This window comes from Lepisosteus platostomus, chromosome 3 (assembly GCF_059453375.1).
Source record: "Lepisosteus platostomus isolate fLepPlt1 chromosome 3, fLepPlt1.hap1, whole genome shotgun sequence".
Classification (NCBI taxonomy): domain Eukaryota; kingdom Metazoa; phylum Chordata; class Actinopteri; order Semionotiformes; family Lepisosteidae; genus Lepisosteus; species Lepisosteus platostomus.
The window spans coordinates 3221708-3245383 of record NC_142613.1 but is presented as its reverse complement, the minus strand read 5'-3'; the positions used below and the strand labels follow the sequence as shown (position 1 = coordinate 3245383).

At 51.9% G+C, this 23676-nt stretch overlaps 2 protein-coding genes and 1 long non-coding RNA gene across 4 annotated transcripts in view; 2 read left to right on the top strand and 1 right to left on the bottom strand.

The window, feature by feature from the left end:
- The window catches only part of mecp2 (methyl CpG binding protein 2), a 40405-nt gene extending 38519 nt beyond the window's left edge, over positions 1–1886 (bottom strand). The window contains exon 1 of one of the 2 annotated variants that reach the window (XM_088623875.1): positions 1617–1886. In XM_088623875.1, the coding sequence (XP_088480001.1) occupies positions 1617–1819 (203 nt within the window). In that variant the 5' untranslated portion in view covers positions 1820–1886. Of the gene's footprint in view, positions 1–195; positions 292–1616 lie in introns of those variants that run through there. The other variant, XM_088623878.1, reaches the window with a different exon arrangement.
- Positions 1830–5703, top strand: LOC148674104 (uncharacterized). Its single transcript, XR_015934378.1, has 2 exons — positions 1830–1967; positions 2213–5703. It is a non-coding gene; the product is annotated as an uncharacterized LOC148674104 (long non-coding RNA).
- Positions 5704–17655: 11952 nt separating this feature from the next.
- Positions 17656–21617, top strand: opn1sw2 (opsin 1 (cone pigments), short-wave-sensitive 2). Its single transcript, XM_088623874.1, has 5 exons — positions 17656–18273; positions 19136–19304; positions 19928–20093; positions 20836–21075; positions 21387–21617. Exons 1-5 carry the CDS (start codon positions 17883–17885, stop codon positions 21507–21509), a joined length of 1089 nt encoding a protein of 362 aa, XP_088480000.1. The 5' UTR covers positions 17656–17882; the 3' UTR covers positions 21510–21617.
- Positions 21618–23676: the final 2059 nt, after the last annotated feature.

Here is a 23676-nt window from a genome sequence, read left to right as displayed (position 1 = left end):
ATTTTCTCACCCCACTGAGATGAAAAAGCGGGTGAAAATACTCCCCTTTAATGGGGTATTTACCCCGCCTTCCGTGAGCAAAGAAGATATGCAATTCTTTAAAACAGAGAATTGTATAGTGCACATTGTACGACTCCACTGCTTTCTCGTTTATCTAAAAAGACACAGGGAGAAATATTTTTAATTCACACTTACAGTCTCTCCTCTCCGCTCTCTGCGGCGGCCATTTTTTATATTTAAATAAATAAATAAAAAAATTCACTACACATCTTTTGGAAGCCCCCCCCTCCCCACATCACCCTCCCATCGGTGAGTGTAGCTCTCGCGAGATTACACCATCTAGCCCATAGGAAACTACAGGCTGGGGCCCGAAGTTCCCGCGAGAACTCTATGGCAACTGCGAAGTCAAAAATCTCTCGCTGAAAAGGATCCCCGGAGTAGCCCGCCCCCAACGACCCAGTCCTGCCGTTGATTGGCTACGAGAAACGACACTCATCTACGGTGAATGTCATTGGCTTGCCAGAAAATCACTCAATTGCCTTATCTAGGCGCTGATAGGTTAAAAAAAACGCCAGTCAGCTCCGATTGGTCGAAGGAACGGATCCGTCCAAACATCAGCGGTGTCTGGAGCGCAGCTTCTTCGTTTGAAAGTCCACTAAAACCCGAACTGATTGGCTTTTACTCAGCTCAGTCGTTGGTTCATTATTCCCGAGTTTTTGAATGAGTACTCATGGTCTATCGGAAAAGGTAGCAGGTTTATTATTTTGTTTCCTTGTACGATTTAAAATTACAACCGCGGGAAAACTTTATGCACCTAGAGTGTACAATGTCGCTCCATATTTCAGCGGTGAATCGAAAAGCTAATTGTAAAACTTGAGAAATGGCGCAAACTAAGTTTTAAAGAAATCCTCAACAGGAAACCCTAACATGTATTCACATTCTTCTGTTTATACATAGGAGGTAAAGGAGTTGAATTATTCACAGGATACTCCCTTTTTGAAATAATGTGAAACTGTTTTAGCTTAGGGAGATGGTGTTAAATGCTCTCCGAGTAACGCAGATAAACGTTTTTGAAGACATCCGTTCATTAGACTTATACTGAACATGTACAGAACAATGACAACGTTATTGTGAACGGCGACGCATTTTTGCCAATAAAAACGTGTATCCCGACACCGGAGCGCATTCATCTCCTAAACGACCCAGGCGGTACAGACTGCTTACAGCCAAACTGAAACTGAATAGCGAGCAAAGCTAAGAAAGCGGGAAAAAAACGTATTGCTGTACAAAAGTGATTACCGAGCATCTTTAAGTGCGGAACGGAGATTCAGAATTGTATGTCTTTATAGGGGTTTTCCCCCCGATTTTAAAGGAATTTACAGCGCTAAACTGAAGCTCGCCCGTGAACAGTTGAGTCTCCGCGTTAAAAGAGTTGAGTGTTTCGCCTACCGTAGTGATACCTGGCAGGTTTCAAACCTCGAAAATAACTTTTTTTGGGGGGGGGATTTTTTATTCGTTGAAAATACGAACGTGGGAAAACTCCGGCCAATTCCTCCTTTCGAAAAGTTTACCAAAGCGCCCAGGAAAAAAATAAAAAATACGACGGATAAACTTACCCTTTCACTCCCACCTCGAGGTGAACGAGGCGTATTGGACCGGTACCCGAGGCAAGGCTCATTGTCGCGGCGGCGGGGGGCGTGGGACGATTAAAAGGAAAATTAAAACGAGGTGTGTGTTTTTTCTCTCTCGAAACTACCGGCGGCAGGTCGGCGGAGTGGCCGTTAGCGTTTAAAAAAAAAAACCAGAAGTCAACGCCCATCCCAGGCGGCCCGCACGCGGAGGACGCGAGGGAGTCGCCGCGAGCTCCTGCAGCGCGCGCGAGAGAGAGAGGGTTCAGCCGGCTCGTGTGTCCGGTCGCCGCGGCTTTCGGAATGAATGAGGGTCAGAGGTGGCGAGGAAAAGACCAGGTTTTTATTTAATTACATCGTTCGTTAGCTCAACTGGCATTTTTAATTCAGGGTGGGGGGGGGACGGGACAGCGCTGCCCTGCCCTTCAGCAGCCAAAGAGGGGCGTCCCGACGAGACGACGCAAAAAGAAGAAATCCTGCCGCGTTTCCGCGAAAACTGTTTCTAACGCAGCAGCATGAACTGTCGCAGCTCTGAAAACGGGTCAGCCTCAGCAGTTTCACTTTGGGTCTGTGCTCTCTTGCAGGCTGGGTGTTTCCTGAAACTCTTGCGGCGCGCAGGTGTAGTTGTTCCGCGCCTGTGCACGTCTTCCACCACGGTCCAGCGGTAGTCTGGCCGCTGTGCTGGCGATGAAGCTCGTCTTGTGCAATAGAATACGTAGATTTGAACGCAAGTAAAGTAGCTATAGTAAAATAAATAAAATAAAACAGGTTACTTTCTTGTTGACTTGTACTACGGTATGGGTCAAAAACACTTTAAAATAAATAAAAAAGTAGTTTAGCGCATTATTTTCCCAGATAGTGTTTGATGGAGGGGGAAAAGCACCTGCTGGCTTCCACGTCTCCCTGCGAAAGCGGCTCGACAGCGAGACACAGGCTCTCCGGGAAACTGCCCCGAGGTGTGGGGCAGGAGCCTGTAGATCAGTCGTGGGTCGTTTTCAGAGGGGACAACAGCCGCTTGTGCCTTCATGTCAGCGTACAGAAAACACCGCAAATCTGCGTCGACTGTGATGCAGACGAATGCAGAGAATCCTTTTGAACCCAAACACCGCTGCTCGCTGGTTCATTCCAATAAAATCGAATGAAAATGCACCTGAGGTGTCCGAGCAGGGTACTGTATGCCACCGGCGCCGTGAAATCCATAATAATTAATAACAATTCCTTACACTTCTATAGCGCTTTTCTGGACACTCCACTCAAAGCGCTGTACAGGTAATGGGGATCCCCTCCACCCCCACCAGTGTGCAGCCCCACCTGGATGATGCGCCAGTCCTCTCCCCACACAGCAGCTCTCAGTGGGGAGGAGAGCAGAGTGATGAGGCCAATTCAGAGAGGGGGGTTATAAGGAGGCCATGATTGGTCAAGGCCAGGGGGAAATATGGCCAGGACACTGGGGTAACACCCCTACTCTTTGTTTCCAATAAATGCTCTGGGATTTTTTAATGACCACAGACAGTCAGGACCTCGGTTTTACGTCTCATCCGAAGGACAGGTTATCCTAAAATGTCACTCTAAAGTTAGACAGGGTTCCTCATGATATACTTTGGGTATTTCAAGGGAGGGCTCTCGGTATTTTATGCTGTTCCCATGGGGCTAGCACACACTGGTGCTTTTCTGCCTTCTGTGTTTTGGGGGGTTGAGTCTAATCACTCGTTTTTCCACAGTATGGATGGTTCCCCCTTAATGGTCCAGGGGCAGAGAGCGGGGGGGAGGGGAATTTTGGGGACCTGTGGCAGACAAGGGGATACAGCACACCCACAACACCCCAGAGACACCTAAACCGAGCCGCTCCAAGACTGAGGCTCTCCTGCAGGAGACGCAGGTGGACTGGGAATTCAGGAATTCAAGGCAGGAGGGCGATGAGACGTGCTGTTACACTGCAGGCAGGAGGGGCGATGTTTGATTCAGTCGGACCGGACTGGACCAGACCAGACCGGTCCCCCCCTTCCCCCGGAGGGCTGGTCAGTCTGCTGGTGCTGCTGCTTTAAGGAGAACTGGAACACCTGCAGACACACTGACTGACCCTGCAGGACAAGGACTGGACACCACTGTAGGCACACTGAACGGCCCTCCTGGACCAGGACTGGACACCACTGCAGACACACTGACTGGCCCTGCAGGACCAGGACTGGACATCACTGCAGACACACTGACCAGCCCTGCAGGACCAGGACTGGACACCACTGCAGGCACACTGAACGGCCCTCCTGGACCAGGACTGGACACCACTGCAGACACACTGACCGGCCCTGCAGGACCAGGACTGGACACCACTGCAGACACACTGACCGGGAGTGGACATCGCTCAGATCTCTGAAAGACACAGTGGGCTTTGTTCTGTTCACACGGGCAGCTGAACCTGAGAGCGGACTGATCCGGGCCTCACCTGCCGTCTTGGGATGTGAAATTCCAGACCCTGTCCTCGTGCACAACGGTCCCTCCCTTTCCCGGCGCCGGAGGCCTCGTTTCCTTCTGCAGCTTCTGGGAGGTCTGTCTCACGCTTCAACGCTGAGCGCGGGTCCAGTCGGGTCCAATCACAGCAGAACGGCTGTCCCAACGAGAGCAAGCACAGCCAGCCCTGGGCCTGTCCAGCAAGTGTCCAGCATGGTCACCCTTAAAGCAGCAGTTTCTGCAACCCTGAGTGATGTCGTCTGTGATGTTTCGTTTGTGTTGTTTTTTTATATTCCTGTAGCAGTTTAACTGTAACTGCCGTAACTGTGCCTAGACAAGAATGGTTGTTAATGAGTCATTTTGAATAAAAGTGCCTGCTCTGACGCTAACGCCCTTAGAACTGCCAATAGTTCAGATGTGAGAAGTGCTGAAACCTGTTTCCTCTCCTGAATTCATCTGCCTGTTCTGTGGCCGGGACAGAGAGCCACAGTCCAGCCGGTTTTCTGGGTGTCCTTTAAAAATACTCCACTTTGTCTGGACCAAGGAATCTGCCCATTCCTGAACTAACTGACCCTCTACGCTTGGTAGGGTGATGGTGACACACACCGGTCCTCTGCCAAGCTGCTGATTGAAGGGCAGCCAGTCGGACTGTGGCTCTGCAGGACCAAAGCTGGGCTCCACGAGGGAGACAGGCTGTGTGGTTGGGCCCTCTGTAGCCAGTTGGAGGTGGACTGTCTTCTCTAGAGGGGTCAGAGTTCCTGCTTGGCTGTTTCTCCTGTCACTCTCCACCTCTCCAGTGATCCTCGTGTTCTTGCGACAGGGAGAGAGCTCTTAGTCCTGTTGCACAGCAGTTAAGATAAGATGAGATCACTTTATTGGCCGTATACAATTTCTTGCATTAGGAATCTGTCTTTTCACAGACCCCAACCTGCTCTCCATGAGACACACAGACAGGGAGAGAAGCTGGGGGTCAGAGCGCAGGGTCAGCCATTTATACGGCACCCCTGGAGCAGTTGGGGTGAAGGGCCTTGCTCAGGGGCCCAATGGAGTAGGATTCCTGTGCCGGCCGCGGGATTTGAACCGGCAACCTTCCAGCCACAGATCCTCAGCCACAGAGCCGCCGCTCCGCCCCGAAGAGAACTCCTCTGCTGTGCCAGGTTTACACCTGCCGTGACCCGGATTCGACCCGGGGTCGTTGAGGCCACAACGCAGAGTGCTGGGCACTAGACGATCACGGCGAGCTGCCGAGGAGCTGTGTACTTGTCCAGGACAACCCCTCACACCCCGGCCCCTCTCTCTTCCAGCGTGTTCCCTCTCCGCAGAGACCACTGGGGACCCCTAAAAACCAGGACTAACCGACAGCTGCATGGTGTCTCCCCCCGGCCATGACTCTTTCATTTAACGACACACGCTACTGATACTTTCTGTAAATATACACAGCATTCACTGTACACTGTATTAATCAACTGCATAGACTTTTAAATTGTCTACATCACTGAAATCTGTCTTTACCTGTGGATTGCTTTTTTGTTACTCTTTTATCTTATTGGAACTGATGTCGACGCCTGCGCCCAGAGAAATTCCTTGTCTATCTTGTACTGGGCGAATAAAAGGTCCTGATTCTGTAGCAGAGCAGAAAATAGTTTTTTTTTTTACAAACGAGAGGAAACACTGGGCTCGTCAAGCCAGCTCGGTAGTTTAGTAGCTAACCGATCCTAGCATCTCACCCCGCTGTTCCCTGCAAGAAAAAGAAAATTGTGGCTTCCGCATCATGGCCGGGTAGCTTGCACCAGACCCCCACCACTCTTCGTGTAAAGAAGTGCCTCCTGTTTGTAGTTCGAAAAGCACGCGCACGTGGTCCGGTCCTTCGGTTTTTGTAATGTGCTCAAAGCAAGTGGGGAAGCGTGGTGTGGGATGAGCACAAGTTCCTGATACTGCAGGGGCCTGAGGTGGATCTGGTTACTGAGCAATGGGGGTCTGATTTCCTTGCCTGTACCGTGTGACGCATTTACTCTAACGATTTACTTTAGATTCAAAATGAAAACGCTGAAACTTTAATCATTCTAGACGACCACCATGTGAGCTCCCATTAATACTGAAATAGCTCATGGTTTCCTGTGACTGCAAATGAAGGCAACGCGTATTCGTTACAAATTCCCCAACTGTTCCAATACGGGTCTCGTATTAAATGAGCGCTAGGGGAAAAAAAAAAACATCACCCCTCCTGCTGTTCCCCGTAACGTCCACCAGAGGGCAGGATACACTTTTCGATGCTTTAAGTCACCTACCAGAGCCCAGCTTTGAGCGGAAAATAATAATTCCTGATACTTTTATAGCGCTTTTCTGGACACTCCAGAATGATGATGCGACGGCAGCCAGAGTGCGCCAGTACTCTCCCCACACACCAGCTCTCAGTGGGGAGGAGAGCAGAGTGATGAAGCCAGTTCAGAGAGGGGGGTTATTAGGAGCCCATGACTGGTAAAGGCCAGGGGGAAATTTGGCCAGGACGCCAGGGTAACACCCGTACTCTTCAAGAAACACCCTGGGATTATTAATGACCACAAGGAGTTGGTTTTAAGTCTCATCCGAAAGGACAGCACCACTTTTACAGTATGGTGCCCCTGTGATTATATTGGAGCATCAGCCACACAGACCGCAGGGTGAGCGCCCCCTGCTGGCCCCACTAACACCTCTTCCAGCAGCAGCCTGAGCTTTCCCAGGAGGTCTCCCCTCAGGGTACTGGCCAGGCTCCAGTGGGCGGCCAGTTGGGAGCTGCAGGGCCCTGCAGCGGCTGGTGCACCAGTCCTGCTCTGAAACAGGCTGATGTCAGCAAAAGGACCCTCCGCTCTCCTGTTCCACCCCATGGCGAGACCAGGGGGGAAAGGGGTCAAAGGGCACTGAGATCTGATCCCAGGCCAGCCTTGTGCTTGACAGTCTGCATAACGCCCTGCACCCTGCAAGAGATGAGCCCACCACCCTTCCATCCATCATCAGGGCTGGGGGACCCCCCTGTCTCTGCCCCCAGGGCTCACTGCTGTCTCTCTCTGGACTCTGGGTTTCCTTGCTCCTGCCCTCAGCTCTGGGACTGGAGCCCCTTGTCTGCGCTGTCAGCACACAGGCCTGTACCCCGCCTCTGCGCCCCCCGTTTCTGACCCGGCGGCCCCCCAGCGGGGCGTCGGTCAGGCCCTGCAGGTGAGATTTCGGGGCAACACGCCTGAGTGAGACTCAGACAGGGTTCATACCCTTCGCAACTCCCAGTGGGCTTTTCAGGAGCTGCACACCAGTTTAAAACTGAAATCACTCAGCCTGTGATGAGGAACTCAGGTGGGGTACAACCCAGCTGTGACAGGGGTTCCCCAGGGACCAGGGCTGGGAACCCCCACCTTCAGCCCACAGTTGCTCTGTCTCAACACTGACTGATCCTGCAGGACCAGGACTGGACACCACTGCAGACACACTGACTGGCTCTGCAGGACCAGGACTGGACATCACTGCAGACACACTGACTGGCTCTGCAGGACCAGGACTGGACATCACTGCAGACACACTGACCAGCCCTGCAGGACCAGACTGGACACCACTGCAGACACACTGACTGACCCTGCAGGATCAGGACTGGACACCACTGTCCAGAGCTCTTGGACTCCACCTTCTGATGTCCGTTGCACAGGCTCTCTGTGACAGAGCTGCTCTGCCTTCTCCATGGACCCCCAAGAGAAATAACCAGAACCGGGCTCGGGGCGTGATTCAGAAGTCACCCTGCCCCTTACGAGCCGAAGTACTTAAAGACTCCACGGTTAAATAATTTAAGTGCCGTTCCATAGATGTCTCCTCAAAGAACATACACGACTGTATTTTGTTGGTTTGTTTTTTGCTTGGTCTGACAGCGTGCACGCTGTCTTAACGTTCACGGGCGCGCGGGGCGGGGTGATTTCATTTCGATTCGAGTCGCGGTTCCGAACCGCCGCGCAACAGCACAGCGAAGCCCGGATATTCCTGGATCCGAACCCCCTGACTCGTGCCGGAGGGGCGGTCCTGGGTGTGTGTTGGGGGGGGGGGGGCTGGGCCGTCTCCTCGTGCCGCACCTCAAGACGCGCGCAAACCAGCGATCGCGATGATAACAACGACTCGCGCCGCTCATCTCCTCGCTTATTAATTTCCTACCCACGCGGTGTGAGAAACTGGCTCGCGTGAGCCAAGCGCCCGTCAGTTGTCATACCGAGAGTGGCCTAATCCAATAGAAACTGTCAAGAAAAAAAAAAACGGTCTCAGTTGTGTTTAATTAATAGCGGGAGTAATGAAGTCAATTAGCTGGGAACAGATTGAGTGTGGTCACCCGGAAAACGCGCCGGCTGTTCAGATCTCGACACGAGACACCGGCTCCAGTTTCCTGTCCGTCCCATCTGCGCGCGCGGGGCCGGGCGTGGGCTCGCGGGCTGCGCGCGGAGCTCCGCGGCCATCGGGTTGTCTCGGGGTACCTTCCTCGCGGGGGGGAGCGCTCAGCGGAGGAACTGCGCGGCGCTCGACAAATAGACAAATCAGTGTGCGTCCAAAACAAAACTCAGCTCCCCTGGTTCCTGGGGAAAGGGCTCTCAGACAGAAGCAGTAGTCTTTATTTAAATTTAGCACTTCTTCCACACACAGTTTAATAACATTCAAGCTAGAGTATCTGACAGGATTGGAAAGTGCTGACTGACCTGATCTGATATGTGCTGGGTGTCCTTTCCACAGTCCTAGAGGAACAGTGCTGTAAGGACTCTGTCTCACAGACCGCCACTGTGTCCCTCAGTCTCCCACTGTCTCCTACAGTCTCCCCTCAGCCTCCCACAGTCTCCCACTGTCTCAAAGTGTCTCCCACTGTCTCCCACTGTCTCAAACTGTCTCCCACAGTCTCCCACTGTCTCAAACTGTCTCCCACAGTCTCCCTTCAGTCTCTCCCAGGGTTTGGAGCTGCAGGAAGACACAGCTGACTGGAGCAGCCAGCAGCCCTCAGAGCTAAGGAGCAGCAGAGCTTCAGACTGGAGCCTGAGAGCCTGAAGACCACAGGAGACACATGTACTGCAGCCTGAAGCTCATTCACAACATTTGCAACATGTCCTGATTCTGAACAAGCACTATGGCCTGGAAGAAACAGAGACAGCCATCAGGAAGATGTGAGGGGCAGACAGGCATCATGAAAGAGGCCTGTTCCTGTTTGTAGGGAAGGTCATCCAAGACTGGAAATGGGGACGTGCTGCTTTACATGAAGAGTAGTGGGTGGGTGTAACATACCGTCCAGCCAGGCTGCAGAAGCTGATTTCCTGGGCTCCTCAGGTTCGTAGGCTGTTAACAGTGAGCAAAGGGCACTGGACAGCCTCCTCTTCCTGCTCGTTCTCACCCGTGAGATACTGAGGGTCTCAGCAACACACTGCCGTTCCTGGGCCCCAAAGGTGAAAGATGAGACCACACACTGACTAGAAGAGCACACACAACACCTAACTCCACACTCACACACCTGACCTCACACCTCAACACACACACTCACACAATACCTGAACTCACACACACTAAAACACACACTCACACAGACACACACATGGCTACACATACACGTGTACCTAAAAGCACACACAAACACACATGCATGTACACAGACACATACACATGCACATACGCACACACATAAACACACACGCGTACAAAGACACACGCATGGCTACACATACACGTGTACCTAAAAACGCACACAAACACAGGTATGTACACAGACACACACACATGCACATACACACACACACAAACACACGCACACCCATGCACATATGCCCCCCGGGTCACTGGTGAGGAGATGTGTGTCAGTGGGGGGGGGGTAATTGGATGAATTGCCCTGGAGCAGCGGAGGGTGTGGGGGAGCAGGAGGAAATGCGCTGATGGGATTAGAGGTGGAGAGGGTTTAGCTCGGCATGCGTGCTCCGAGAGGATCGCTCTTACCGGACAACTTGGGGCCGGGGGTCAGGGGTCAGCGCGTTAATCGTCTGTAATCGCTCACTGACCTCATAACCTGCGATGCGCTGAGCTGCGGCGCCCCGGCAGGGGGGCAGGAGTCACGTAACCGCCGTCGGCCCGAGCGCCGAGCGGGACTGGGCCTCCGGGTGCGCTGTCCCAGCAGGCCTTTCCCTGGCCTCCACAGGCCGCCAGCAAGCTTCCTCTGAAACGGGCGCTGGGTGAGTGGGCAGGCAGGTGTGTGTGTGTGTGGAAATTGAAAGTGCTGTACAGGTCATGGGGATCCCCTCCACCACCCCCACCAGTGTGCAGCCCCACCTGGATGATGCTCCAGTCCTCTCCCCACACAGCAGCTCTCAGTGGGGAGGAGAGCAGAGTGATGAAGCCAGTTCAGAGAGGGGGGTTATTAGGAGCCCATGATGGGTAAAGGCCAGGGGGATATCTGGCCGGGACCTGAGCACCTAAACACACACATAAAAACCCCACTCTTTGCTCAAGAAACGCCCTGGGATTTTTAATGACCACAGAGGGTCAGGACCTCGATTTTACGTCTCATCCAAAGGACGGCACCTGTTTACAGTATAGTGTCCCCGTCACTACACTGGGGCATTAGCACCCACACAGACCGCAGGGTGAGCGCCCCCTGCTGGCCCCACTAACACCTCTTCCAGCAGCAACCTTAGTTTTTCCCAGGAGTCTCCCCTCCAGGTACTGACCAGGCTCCCACCTGCTGAGCTCCAGTGGGCTGCCTGCTGGGAGCTGTAGGGTGATATACTATAGATGCAAGACAAACACCAGGCTAGTAGGAGTCCTCACACTGAGCTGGCTGTTCCCAGTGCATCCTGTACTGGTCCTCACACCTGAGGGGGCTGTTCCCAGTGCATCCTGTACTGGTCCTCACACCTGAGGGGGCTGTTCCCCCTGTATCCCGTAGTCCAGCCACATGAGCGCACCGGGCTGAGAGAGCTCTGTCTTCTGCGGATCCTCTGGCACTATTGTGACAAGCAGAGAAATGACCTCTTGAGACGGCTGGAACAGGGAGGCTGTACTATCAGCTGGGGTACCATGGGTAAAAACAACAGCAGAGAGACTGGCACCCCGTTATTACTGAGAATCTGGGGTCTTGAACTATAGGTGAGGCTGTTATGGCACAGATCCCCTTTGCATAGATCGTTTTCTGACTCTCATGTAAGTGATATTGTCGCAGATGTAATGAAGTTCCTGCTTAGCCTAACGTGTCCCTCCTGCTCACACCTCTACCACTGTTAAGGCCTCCCAGGTCAATCGACTGAAGCCAGTCGGAGAATGAAAGCAGCCTGTAGCTCCCCATTTTCCCCTCTGCTAAAAACGTTCTGTGAAATCTTTGGCAGATGCGAGCTGAGCTGGGTGGGGGAAGGGGGGCGCGAGGAAAGTCACCTCAACTTCAGTCAAGGTGCTTCCTGTAGAGCCTCCTTAAGAGTTTTAACACCATTTGGCTAACGAGCGCTGAGCCCTTAACAAGATCACAGCCCGTGCAGGGGATGACGGAGACAGAGGATTAGGGTCCATCACAGGCAAGGTGAGAGAGAGGGGGGAGGAGAGAGAGGGACGGTCTGTGTGTTGTATATTGTATGTGAATGGAAATGTCCCGTGGTGTCTGTATTATTAATGTCTGCAGATGTAGTAATGATGGATGGAACTGCTTTAGCAACACTGTCATCAACCAGTCATGCCAATTAAGCTTTTTGAATATGAATTTGAATTTGAGAGAGGGAGGGAGACAGGAAGGGAGAGAGAGGAGAGGGAGGAGAGAGAGAGGAGAGAGGGAGGATTAGAGCCCATCGCGGGCAAGGTGAGAGAGACAGAGAGAGAGGGAGAGGAGAGAGGAGGGAGAGGAGAGAGAGGAGAAAAAGAGGGTTAGAGCCCATCGCAGGCAAGGTGAGAGAGACAGGGAGAGAGGGAGAGGAGGGAGAGAGAGGAGAGAGGGAGAGAGGAGAGGGGGAGAGAGGAGAGAAAGGTGAGAGAGACAAGGGGAGAGAGGGAGAGTGATCTCCTGTCACAGCCCGAGGAACAGGGAGTGAGCCTCCATAATAATGTCTGGAAATGTTTTGCTAATTTTTTTGGCCTTGGCAACATTGTAATTCATCGAGCTTCTTGCATTGGAGAGAGTGAGGTGGGGGAGAGAGGAAAGAGAGAGGAATACTCTGGGATTAGACCAACATCCTTCCCTAAAATAACAAATCTAATCCCAGAATTCCCCCACCCGCCAGGAGCAGAACAGCTACTGATGCTACTGGGAGAGGAAACTCAACAGAGCTGCAGCCCGTGTGTGATATTCTGTCCCAGCCTGGGGAACAGAGAGTGAGACTCTCAAATAATGTGTCTTTTTGGGTCATTTTTTACCAACATTCTGAGCCTCTATAGCTCCTTTTTCTCATGTGAATTTGAGAAACAGGGAAAGAGAGAGAAGGCGCTGTGATTCTGGGGTTACAGTGCTGTGGGTCTGAGTGGTGCTGCTGTCAGTGTCCGGCTGATTGTCCTGTTTTATGTGGTGTATAGACTCCTGCACTGTAGGCAATGGCTGCCTGTTACTGTGCTTTGGCAGCACTGTTCTGGATCGGTCAGGCCAGTAAAGTCCTTTGAACTGAACTGATATGAATTGGATCCAGGATCTCTGCTCTGACACACTGTACCCCAGATCTGTCTGCTCTGACAGGCTGTACCCCAAATCTCTGACACACTGTACCCCAGATCTGTCTGCTCTGACACACTGTACCCCAAATCTCTGTGCTCTGACACACTGTACCCCAGATCTCTGTGCTCTGACACACTGTACCCCAAATCCCTGTGCTCTGGCACACTGTACCCCAGATCTCTGTACTCTGACACACTGTACCCCAGATCTGTCTGCTCTGGCAGGCTGTACCCCAAATCTCTGTTCTCTGACACACTGTACCCCAGATCTGTCTGCTCTGACACACTGTACCCCGAATCTCTGTGCTCTGACACACTGTACCCCAAATCCCTGTGCTCTGGCACACTGCACCCCAGATCTCTGTGCTCTAACACTGTACCCCAAATCTCTGTGCTCTGACACGTTTTACTGCAGTTTCACTGTTCTGTAACGGCGCTCTGTACCGCAGTAAACCTCTACAAGATTACAGCGCTGCTATAACACCAATTGACCCACAGTAATCGAGGAGGCAAGATACTGTATGCGGCAAAGCGAAAGAAGTGGGTGTAGAAGCTGGATCAGTAGCGCAGCTTTGATGGACTGGATGTTTTTTTTTACTTATGTCACAGAAAGACAGTGGGTTGTATTTTCGAAACACTTTAAGAGCTGATAACTGTCGCCGATTCCCACTGAGAATTAAGTCTTCAACAGGCTCGGTTCTGCCGTCCACGGCTGTGCAGGGCTTTTGGCGCCCTCTGGTGGCAGCGTGCGGGAACTGCAGCCAGGCTGCCGCGCACTGGCCTGACAGACTCGGCTCCGCAGGCGCTCCGCAGGAACACTTTAAGCCTCTGTGGTTTCTTTGACAGCTTTAAACATCCATCCATTTTCTAACTGCTTTATCCAATGCAGGGTTGCCGGGACTTGGAGTCTATCCTGGAAAGCAATGGGCACAAGCCAGGGTACGCCCTGGACATGACGCCCCTCCATGGCAGGGCTCGTACAGACACACACGCAGAGACACACACAGACACACACAGACCAGGGTCAATTTTCCCCGAAGCCAATTAACCCACCAGTGTGTTTTTGGACTGTAGGACAAGACCCCCACAAACACAGAGAAATCACACAAACTCCACAGGGACAGAACTTCAGCTCCAGAATCGAACCCAGGGCCTCAGCGCTACTCGGCAGCGGTGTTAACCACTGCATCACTGTGCTGCCCGGCTTAAAGCATAAAAGGGCAATTTAACCTGTGAAAACATCCTTTTTAATGAGAATTTCCACAGTCTTCTGTTTACAAGATTCATTCATGACACGGCGCTATTTTGACAATATCGAATACTTTCTGTATAATAATAATAATTCCCTACACTTCTATAGCGCTTTTGCTGGACACTCCACTCAAAGCTCTTTACAGGTACTGGGGTTCCCCTCCACCCCCACCGTGTGCTGGTGTTTCAGGGCTGTAGTGCTCGGACAACCTCTCTGCTCACTGTCTTCCCTCTGATCGTCTGCAGGCAGGACTTTGCTCTGAATCCATCAATGGCAATTCAGTGAGCTGAGAAAGTGGGACGTTCCTCTCCTGTGTCAGTCCAACACTGTCAAACACTGTTCAACACTGTTCATCACTGTTTAACACAGTCCAACACTGTCAAACACTGTCCAACACAGTTTAACACTGTTCATCACTGTCCAACACAATCATACACAGTTCAAAACTGTTCATCACTGTCCAACACTGTCCAACACAATCAAACACAGTTCAACACTGTTCATCACTGTCCAACACGGTCCAACACGGTCCAACACAGTCAAACACTGTCAAACACTGTCCAACAAAGTTCAACACTGTCAAACACTGTCCACCTCTGTCCACAATCGCAGTGTTGGTCTGCACCTACAGGGAAAAGAACATGGCGCCTCTCAGATGGAAGTGATATCATGCGACACTGCAGAGCAAATACTTTTCTGTAAAGTCTGTAACGGGTTCGGAGGGAAACTGTCTCCCTGGATGTTTGCCTTGCTCCCTTATCCGCCTGCCTGGGCTCACAAGAAAGTCAGGAATGTCACAGACGAGACGAGACACTTCAAGCCCTCTTCTTCCTCGGCAGCAGAGCAACATGAAGGCCACAGGGAGAGAATCCTGTGCACAGAGGCTCTTGGAGTCTGGGCTCGGGCAGCGTGGGAAACCCTCTCCGCTAGCTGAAAAAACGACACCTGATGCTCTCTCTCTCAAACCGCTCCTGTCAAAGTGGTGCTATTTAAAGAAAAGCAGGAACACTGGCATTTTAAAAAAAATGATTTCTTTGTACTACTCTGTCAACAAGAAAAAAAAAACAGAGACTTGTTTGTGCACACAGGCTGCTGAGCCGAGCCCAGAGCTCGGTCAGCCCTGTGCACACACTGCTAATCAGGGATTATGGAGTCGTTAGCTGGTATCAGTGAGTGATGCCACAGAGGATCGAGTCTGTATCTTCACGGACGTGGGGACCCAGAGAGGATCATCTGCGTGAGGCGTATAACAGACTGACCAGCAGGGGGGAGCTCATCCAGCTCCAGGCTTGCTCTCTGGCCTGACGTGGAGAGATGTTCTCCCTGTGCTCAGTGCAGAACGTAGGGGAAGAACGACACATTAGCATCTTCAGCAGATTCACAGAAAAACAGTCCATTTCACCACAAAAACCGAGCGTGCGGATGTAAAACCTAATTACTGAACTATGCTTTCAAATGAATGGACTGTGGAATCGAGTCAGTCAACTGTGCAACTGAAACAGTGAACTGCATATAAATCAGTCTCATTCTGTTTTATTCGACTCCGTATTTACCATTTCAATATTACCTGCATAACATTTTACATGTAGCAAAGAACAGCTCCTTGATTGTTCGTGATCCTTTCTCATTTCTTGATCTGTTCGAACGGCCAAGTGTGCGAATTTGCCACCAGCTGTGGTTCACCTCTGGGGACAGGTGCCCCCAAGAAACACTGCAAGGCAGCAATGCTAACCAATGGGAGAGGGGTTCCAGCTGCACAAAAATGCTCCTGTGTCTTTTCCTTTCCTCGTTTTAGTTTACTAAAATGTGCACTGTTAGGAGTAAACCGTGCCGAAGTTAATAAACCATGTACACACCCTACATAGCAGGAATCAACACACAACCCACACACAGGAAACAATAAAACCTACAGAGGAATCAGCACACATACACGGGAAATAGTCAACTGTACAAATGTCTCCATTACCAAACCCTGCACTGGCTGTGGTCCTCGATTATGATGGAGGAAAGAGGAAGCAAATTTCACACAGGAGTGCAAAACTCTAAAGCTTGTCCTATAATTGCACTAATAATGAGGGCAATAATAGTGATTGCACAAATAAAGACTGCACTTAGAGTGATTACACTAGTAGTGACTGCACCAACAGTAACTGCACTAATAGCGACACACTAATAGTAACTGACCTCATAATGACTATGCTAATAGTGGCTGTCTGTGACTGTACTAATAGTAATTGCACTAGTAATTACTGCACTAATAGTGATTGCATTAAAAAAGAATGCACTAATAGTAATTGTACTAATAATCAGTGCACTATTAGTAACTACACTAATAGTGATTGCACTAATAATGAATGCACTGATAGTAACAGCTCTAATAGTAACTACTAATAGTGATTGCACTAACTCCAGTTCTTAAAAATCAATTGTTCTGTAACAAAGAGGAAAAGATCTGTGTTTTCCTGCTTCTTGTGAATGGGGACTTCGTCCAGACCCAGCGAACAGCGACACAGGCACATCACAAATCAGCGCTGGACTGAGCCATGTGAAGGAGCAGAGAGGTTTGGACAAGGGCAGGAAACTCAACAGAGACTCTGCATAGTCACACGCTCAGTGTGTTCCAGGGTTACACTTCTGTTCTCGCGAAAGCAGCGCACAGTTTTTCTCTTCTTCTAAATTGAGGTGCTCTATTTTCACAGATCTTAAATGAAGAGACCCCTACGGAGCCCCGAATTCACTGTAGGCAGTTCTCCCTCCCGGGACTCCAGAGCCCAGGGCTTGCTGGATAGACCCAGCCCGCAGAGGCCGACAGCAGGACTCAGGCGGGGACAGACATGTCCGGGTCAATGTTCGCTCTGAACTCACTCAGGTTATGAAATCAGCGCACATAGGAAATTGAGCTGCGCACCAAAAATTAAACCCCTCCCAAAATATGATGATAATTAAACAAACACGGTCGTCAGTTGAAAAGTGCCGAACTGACCACACGAGACTGGCGGCGAGAGGCCGGGCTGCGTGCGTGACCCTCGGTATCTGCGCGCTCTCGCAGTCTCGTCCCTCCCTGCTCGCGCTCGCTCCACGCTCGGTCTCCACCGGCTGGGCTCGTGGGATCGCTGTCCCGGTCTTTAGGGTCTCTGTGCGTCTATGAGAATGAGTACGTTAACAAACCCCCCCAAAAATAATAATTTCAGGTTTAAAATCTGACCAACACTCAATGTGGTGCGCGACAAGTGTTTGTCACTGGGGGGCGCGAAACAATTTGCACAACTTGGAAGTTTTGCGCACAAAGGCACTCAGAGTGAGAGGGAGCACTGGTCTGGGTTCCCGGAGCCGAGAGGCGTCGCCCCGGCGGGGGGGGGGGGGCGCGAGCAGGCGACACCCGCCCCGGAGCGGATTAGAGCGGGGCCGAGCGCGCGCGATGAGCCGCTCCAAAGGCCTCGCGGGCCGGATTAGCGAGCGGCTCTAACGCCGAATGCCGCTGCTTTGCGAGGGGGATAATCCTGATTAACGGGGGTTTTCGGGTGGCAAAAATTGGATTAAGGGAGAAGGTGGAGGGAAAAAACCTTCCAAATCCTTCAGGTTGCTGGGGGGGGGGGGTGATTGGACAAGAGCGGGACGGGGGGCGATCGAGTCGCATGCTTTCTGGGGGGTCCCTATAAAAGGCCGGCTCGAGCCAAACAGGAGGGAAATCGGCTCGCGCGCGCCGACGCTGTTGCAGACCAGATCCAAATTCAGAAATCTGTGTATATGTACGTGTCCATCTACTTTCCTGCAGTGTAACTGTAAAAGAACGATATATATATATTTTTAAAAAAACCGAAGGACCGAGAAAGATTTTAACCCAAGTAGGGACCGTTTGTTCTTGCATGCACGTAGGCGATTTTCTATAAAGCGACAAAATGCATCAACTTCGGCCCGATTCCTACCAGCAAGAGCTCCCGGACGACTTTTATATCCCCATCAAGCTCAACACCAACAACATCACGGCTCTGTCTCCCTTCCTGGTGCCGCAGACGCACCTGGGCAGCACGACCATGTTCATGAGCATGGCCGCCTTCATGTTATTCCTCACCATCGCCGGCGTCCCCATCAACCTGCTCACCATCATCTGCACCTTCAAGTACAAGAAGCTGCGCTCGCACCTCAACTACATCCTCGTGAACCTGGCCGTGGCGAACCTGCTCGTGTGCTCCCTGGGCTCCTTCACCGCCTTCTTGAGCTTCTACAACATGTACTTCACAATGGGCCCCGTCGCCTGCAAGATCGAGGGCTTCACATCGGGGCTGGGAGGTGGGGGTCTGCTTGTGTGTCCGCTGGACTGAAGCGGGCTGCCTGTATCTGCCTGCTGTGTGTATCTGCCTGCTGTCTGCCTGTATCTGCCTGCTGTGTGTATCTGCCTGCTGTCTGCCTGTATCTGCCTGCTGTCTGTCTGCTGTCTGTATCTGTCTGCCTGTATCTGCCTGCTGTCTGTCTGCTGTCTGTATCTGTCTGTCTGTATCTGCCTGCTGTCTGTCTGTATCTGCCTGCTGTCTGTCTGTATCTGCCTGCTGTCTGTATCTGCCTGCTGTGTCTGTCTGCTGTCTGTATCTGCCTGCTGTCTGCCTGTATCTGTCTGTCTGTATCTGCCTGCTGTCTGTCTGTATCTGCCTGCTGTCTGCCTGTATATGTCTGTCTGTATCTGCCTGTTGTCTGTCTGTATCTGCCTGCTGTCTGTCTGTATCTGCCTGCTGTCTGCCTGTATCTGTCTGTCTGTATCTGCCTGCTGTCTGCCTGTATCTGCCTGCTGTCTGTCTGTATCTGCCTGCTGTCTGCCTGTATATGTCTGTCTGTATCTGCCTGCTGTCTGTCTGTATCTACCTGCTGTCTGTCTGTATCTGCCTGTATCTGCCTGTATCTGTCTGTATCTGCCTGCTGTCTGTCTGTATCTGCCTGCTGTCTGTCTGAAGTTACGTGCTGCCTGTAGAACATCAGAACTAGAATTCTATTATTCTATCATAAATCGCTCTCACAATGCTGATCCTGCTGGGATTGAACCTGAAATTCGGCCAGTCCCACGCTCTGCCCCACCCTGGTGGAGCGTCTGATGGGAATGACTCCCTGCAGACACAATGCTCAGAATATCCCTGTTCTCTCCACCTGTCTCCGTCTGCAGGCATGGTCAGCCTCTGGTCCCTGGCCGTGGTGGCGTTTGAGCGGTACCTGGTCATCTGCAAGCCCATCAGCAACCTCACCTTCAGGAGCTCCCACGCCATCATAGGCTGTGCGGTCACGTGGGTCTTTGCTCTGGTGGCCTCCACCCCACCACTCTTCGGCTGGAGCCGGTCAGTGCCTGCAGATGCCTGCGCAGTCCTGCACCCCTCTGTGCGCATTGCACTGCCTGAGCTGTCGTGTCCTGTTCTGTAGTCTGAGCATAAATGTAGCTCTGCTGTCTGCGCAGTCCTGCACTCTTCTGCATACACTGCGCTACGTGGGAGGCTTTGTACTGCTCTGTTGTCTGAGCACCCCTGCTTGGATTGGGTTTGTGTGAAGCTTAGGACCGCAGTGCAAAGACACTCAGACATAGGCGTGTCGGAGGCTATGTACTGGCTACAAGCTCAAAATTCATAATATACCAGTCTTTCCCAGCCTGCTGTGTATTGGGATGTACATTAGAGCACTGCTGTACTTTTTATACCTTGCTCTGCCTGGCTTGCATTTGTATTACAGGGAAACTATTCACATTCCCATCCAGGTTTTAGTGTGAGCAATACTAGCTCTTATACTGATGAAGCAGCAGCAATAGTGCAGTCTATGTAATAATGTCAGTTAGCTTAACATTGGGTAAACACTGGACTTTCTATCGCCAGGCATTGGCCCAGTGCAGGACTGAAATGTCCCAGACTGCGGGGCACTGGCACGATCCACTTCCCGGTCCTCAGCAGCTCTTTCCCATTGCTCCTCCCAGGTATATTCCCGAGGGGCTGCAGTGCTCTTGCGGGCCCGACTGGTACACCACCAACAACAAGTTTAACAACGAGTCCTACGTCATGTTCCTCTTCGTGTTCTGCTTTGGGGTCCCCTTCAGCACCATCGTCACCTGCTACATCCGCCTGCTCATGACACTGCGATCGGTGAGGCTGGGCGGGGCCCTCAACACCCAAGGCGCTCCTTTGCTCTCCTCCCCATGCGAGCTTTCAGGCAGGGTCTCCTCTCCTGCTCTTGCTTGGTTTTGTCAGGGCCTTCAGGCTTTCTCTCCTCTCCTTGCGGGGTTTTGGACAGGGTCTCCTCTCCTTGCGGGGTTCTGGGAAGGGTCTCCTCTCCTTGGGGGGTTTTGGACAGGGTCTCCTCTCCTTGCGGGGTTCTGGGAAGGGTCTCCTCTCCTTGCGGGGTTTTGGACAGGGTCTCCTCCCCTTGCGGGGTTTTGGACAGGGTCTCCTCCCCTTGCGGGGTTTTGGACAGGGTCTCCTCTCCTTGCGGGGTTCTGGGAAGGGCTTTTTCTCCTCTCCCTGCGGGGTTCTGGGAAGGGGTTTCTCTATTCTCCTCCTCTTGTGGGGTGTCGGGCTGTTCCTCCTGTCCTGCTGGTCTCTGTTCTACCTGAGATCTCAGTTAAATAGTTCAAACCTCAAAGGACCGCATAGTGGGCTTCATTTGAGCTCTTTGCTCAGATGTTGCAGATGCAGAGTGTGGTGTGTGAGTGTGTATCGGCTCCCCTCTCTCAGTCTCAGTGCAGTGTGGTGTGTGAGTGTGTATCGGCCCCCCTCTCTCAGTCTCAGTGCAGTGTGGTGTGTGAGTGTGTATCGGCCCCGCTCTCTCAGTCTCAGTGCAGTGTGGTGTGTGAGTGAGTATCTGCCCCTCTCTCTCCATGTCTCTTAGGTGGCCAAGGCTCAGGAGCAGTCTGCCACGACCCAGAAGGCCGAGCGGGAGGTGACCAAGATGGTGGTGGTGATGGTGATGGGCTTCCTGGCGTGCTGGCTGCCCTACGCCAGCTTCGCGCTGTGGGTCATCACGCACCGCGGGGAGAGCTTCGACCTGCGCCTGGCCACCATCCCCAACGTCTTCTGCAAGGCCTCCACCGTCTACAACCCCATCATCTACGTCTACATGAACAAGCAGGTGAGGGGCTGGGGGCAGGGCGGAGGGGGGAGGGCGAAGCGGGAGAAGAGGTGGAGGAGTAGGGGGAGTGAGGAAGACAGCGGGATAGCAGGAAGAGGGAGGCCTGGAGTGAAGAAGGAAAGCCTGTGTTCGGGGGTCCGGTTCGTCCCCGGCTGGGATTTGCTCCGTCCTTTCTCGGGCGCCTCCCAGTACCCCCAGAGATGCGCAGGGCGCAGACAGGAGAGCAGACCCAGCGAGCCCCGGCGGGTCGGACAAGACTGCACCCGAGGCCCGTTAGAAACGGTACCATTGTCTCTCTCCCTGCCCCGCAGTTCCGTTCCTGCATGTTGAAGATGGTTTTCTGCGGGAAGAGCCCGTTCGGGGAGGAAGAGGACTCCTCTTCTCAGACCACCCAGGTCTCCTCCGTCTCCAGCAGTCAGGTGGCCCCCGCGTAAGGGGGGGGGCCCCCGATCTCTTACTCCTGGGACTGGTGCCACACTACGCAACCCACAGCCCGGCCAGCTCACCGCCCACCGCATCCCTCTCTCCCCCTCTCCGTCTCGCACACGTACAGCGTTTTATAAAAGGGGGCGAGCGGTGCTACAGTGCCCCTTAACCCTCTGAATCAAGCCCCCCCCCGTATGCAACCACTGACAGAGGCCGCACCTCTCAGGTCAGCCACAGGGGCGGCGCTGTTGATCCTTTCACGCATAGAGGAAAAGCCATCACACATGACCCCTCATAACTCACAGTGATGCGGGTCCTTCGAAATCCTCATCCAATAAGTAGTATTGGATCCATATCCATCCAATAAGTAATCACACACACTTTATCGATTTCTTTATTTTATCGTTACATAGGAGTAAAAGACTTAAGAATTTCTAGATGGGTGAGGGTCTCTTTGTCGATAAGCTCATTTAGGCAGAAGCATCAGTTACATGATTTGCTGTGGCTGCCATTTTTTCTTGCCTCACAGTAAAGCAGTAAAGGTGATGATCAGTTCTATTTGGAAAATTGCATTAAAACAGTTTTCAGGGTTAAGTAAAATAAGTGATAACCTGCTTGTCTTCCATCCTTACATTTTCTAACCTCTTTAGCCAATTCAGGCTGGCAGGGGAGCCGGAGACTGTCCCAACAAGCAACAGGCGCAAGGCAGGGCACCCCCTGGACGGGACGCCAGTCCATCGCAGGGCACACACAGACACACACACAGACACACTCACGCCAGGGCCAGTTTTCCCAGCAGCCAATTAATCCACCAGCATGTCTTTGGGCTGCAGGAGGAACCCAGGGCACCTGGAGGACACCCACACAAGCACAGGGAGAGCATACAGACTCCACACAGACAGCACCCCAGGAACTGAAAGCAGGACCCCCGCGCTGCTAGGCAGCAAAGCTAACCACTCCACCTCCATGCTGCCCACACGTTTATCTTCCTAAATGATCTGGCTAATCCAGAGGTTGGCCAGCCCTGGTCCCGGAGAGCCACAGTCCAGCCGGCCTTATGGGTCACCCCTAAAATCATCGGTTTGCAACACTTGGAACGTGTGAGTTTTGATCGATTTTAATCAGCTAGTTAGTTCAATTAAGTCAGTCCGTCAAAGTAATGTGTGGTGCTTAATCATCCATCATCCAGGTGGGGCTGCACATTGGTGGTGTTGGAGGGGATCCCCATTACCTGTAAAGTGCTTTGAGTGGAGTGTCCAGAAAAGTGCTATATAAGTGCAAGCAATTATTATTATTATTATTATTATTAAGAACAACAGGAAGTCGGCACTTTCGATTCAGATGGTCTCTAAACAGCTTAACTGACCAAATCTCCTGCTTCAGTGGTCAAAACTAAATTGTTCCAAGTCTGTGCAAACTGAGGATGTGCAGGCGACCTGTACGTCCGGCTGGACAGTGGCACTGTAGGACCAGGGCTGGCCATCCCGGATCTAGATCATTCTATTATGGGAGGGAGGGAGCCTCAGGTGGTCAGTTGGCCTGGACAATTCTGTTGCTACTTCGCTAGAGAGAACCGAAGCACCAGATTTTATTCCTGTTTCTCCGCTCATTCCGAACCGGGTTCTGTTTTCGGACGAACCGCTCCTGTATATTGTAAATAATGTGAAAGGAAAGAGAGAAAAAAAATCATTTCTTCTCACTTTGCTTTTTACGAATGTATGGCTACTGTGCTTATGAAAACACCGTTGCTATAATTGTAGTAGCTGTGACAGGTGTTTACTGCAGTAAAGAGATCTGTAATGAAAGGTGCATCTTTAAAAAAGAACAAAAAAATGAACTGCGGCCTGGTCTGGTTTTCTTGGGAGTCCTTGACCCCCGCTTGACAGAAGAACCCCACAAGCTGTTTCGGGTGGCGGTCCAGGATGCCCCTGTCTGGGTCTCCATCAGCCCAGTGTCATCAGTTTTTCGTTCCAGTTCCTGTTTAATTTCAGTTTCATGTTTAATGGCTTGATTCAACCATTAATTGATTAATTAGTCCTTTTAATTGTTGTCCGGTAGGATTTTGACCACCCTCATTCTGTGGGTATCTCACAGGGAAGAAAGACCCCAAGTTCTTAGGGAGTTCTGAGATTTTAATATTTTATTTATTTCAATGATTGTTTTTCACATGTTTCA

Coding starts and splice junctions, on each gene's coding strand:
- opn1sw2 (XM_088623874.1), top strand. CDS start 17,883: ATGCATCAACTTCGGCCCGATTCCTACCAGCAAGAGCTCCCGGACGAC. Junction 18,274..19,135: donor CTTCACATCGGGGCTGGGAG/GTGGGGGTCTGC, acceptor CTCCGTCTGCAG/GCATGGTCAGCCTCTGGTCC. Junction 21,076..21,386: donor ACGTCTACATGAACAAGCAG/GTGAGGGGCTGG, acceptor CCTGCCCCGCAG/TTCCGTTCCTGCATGTTGAA.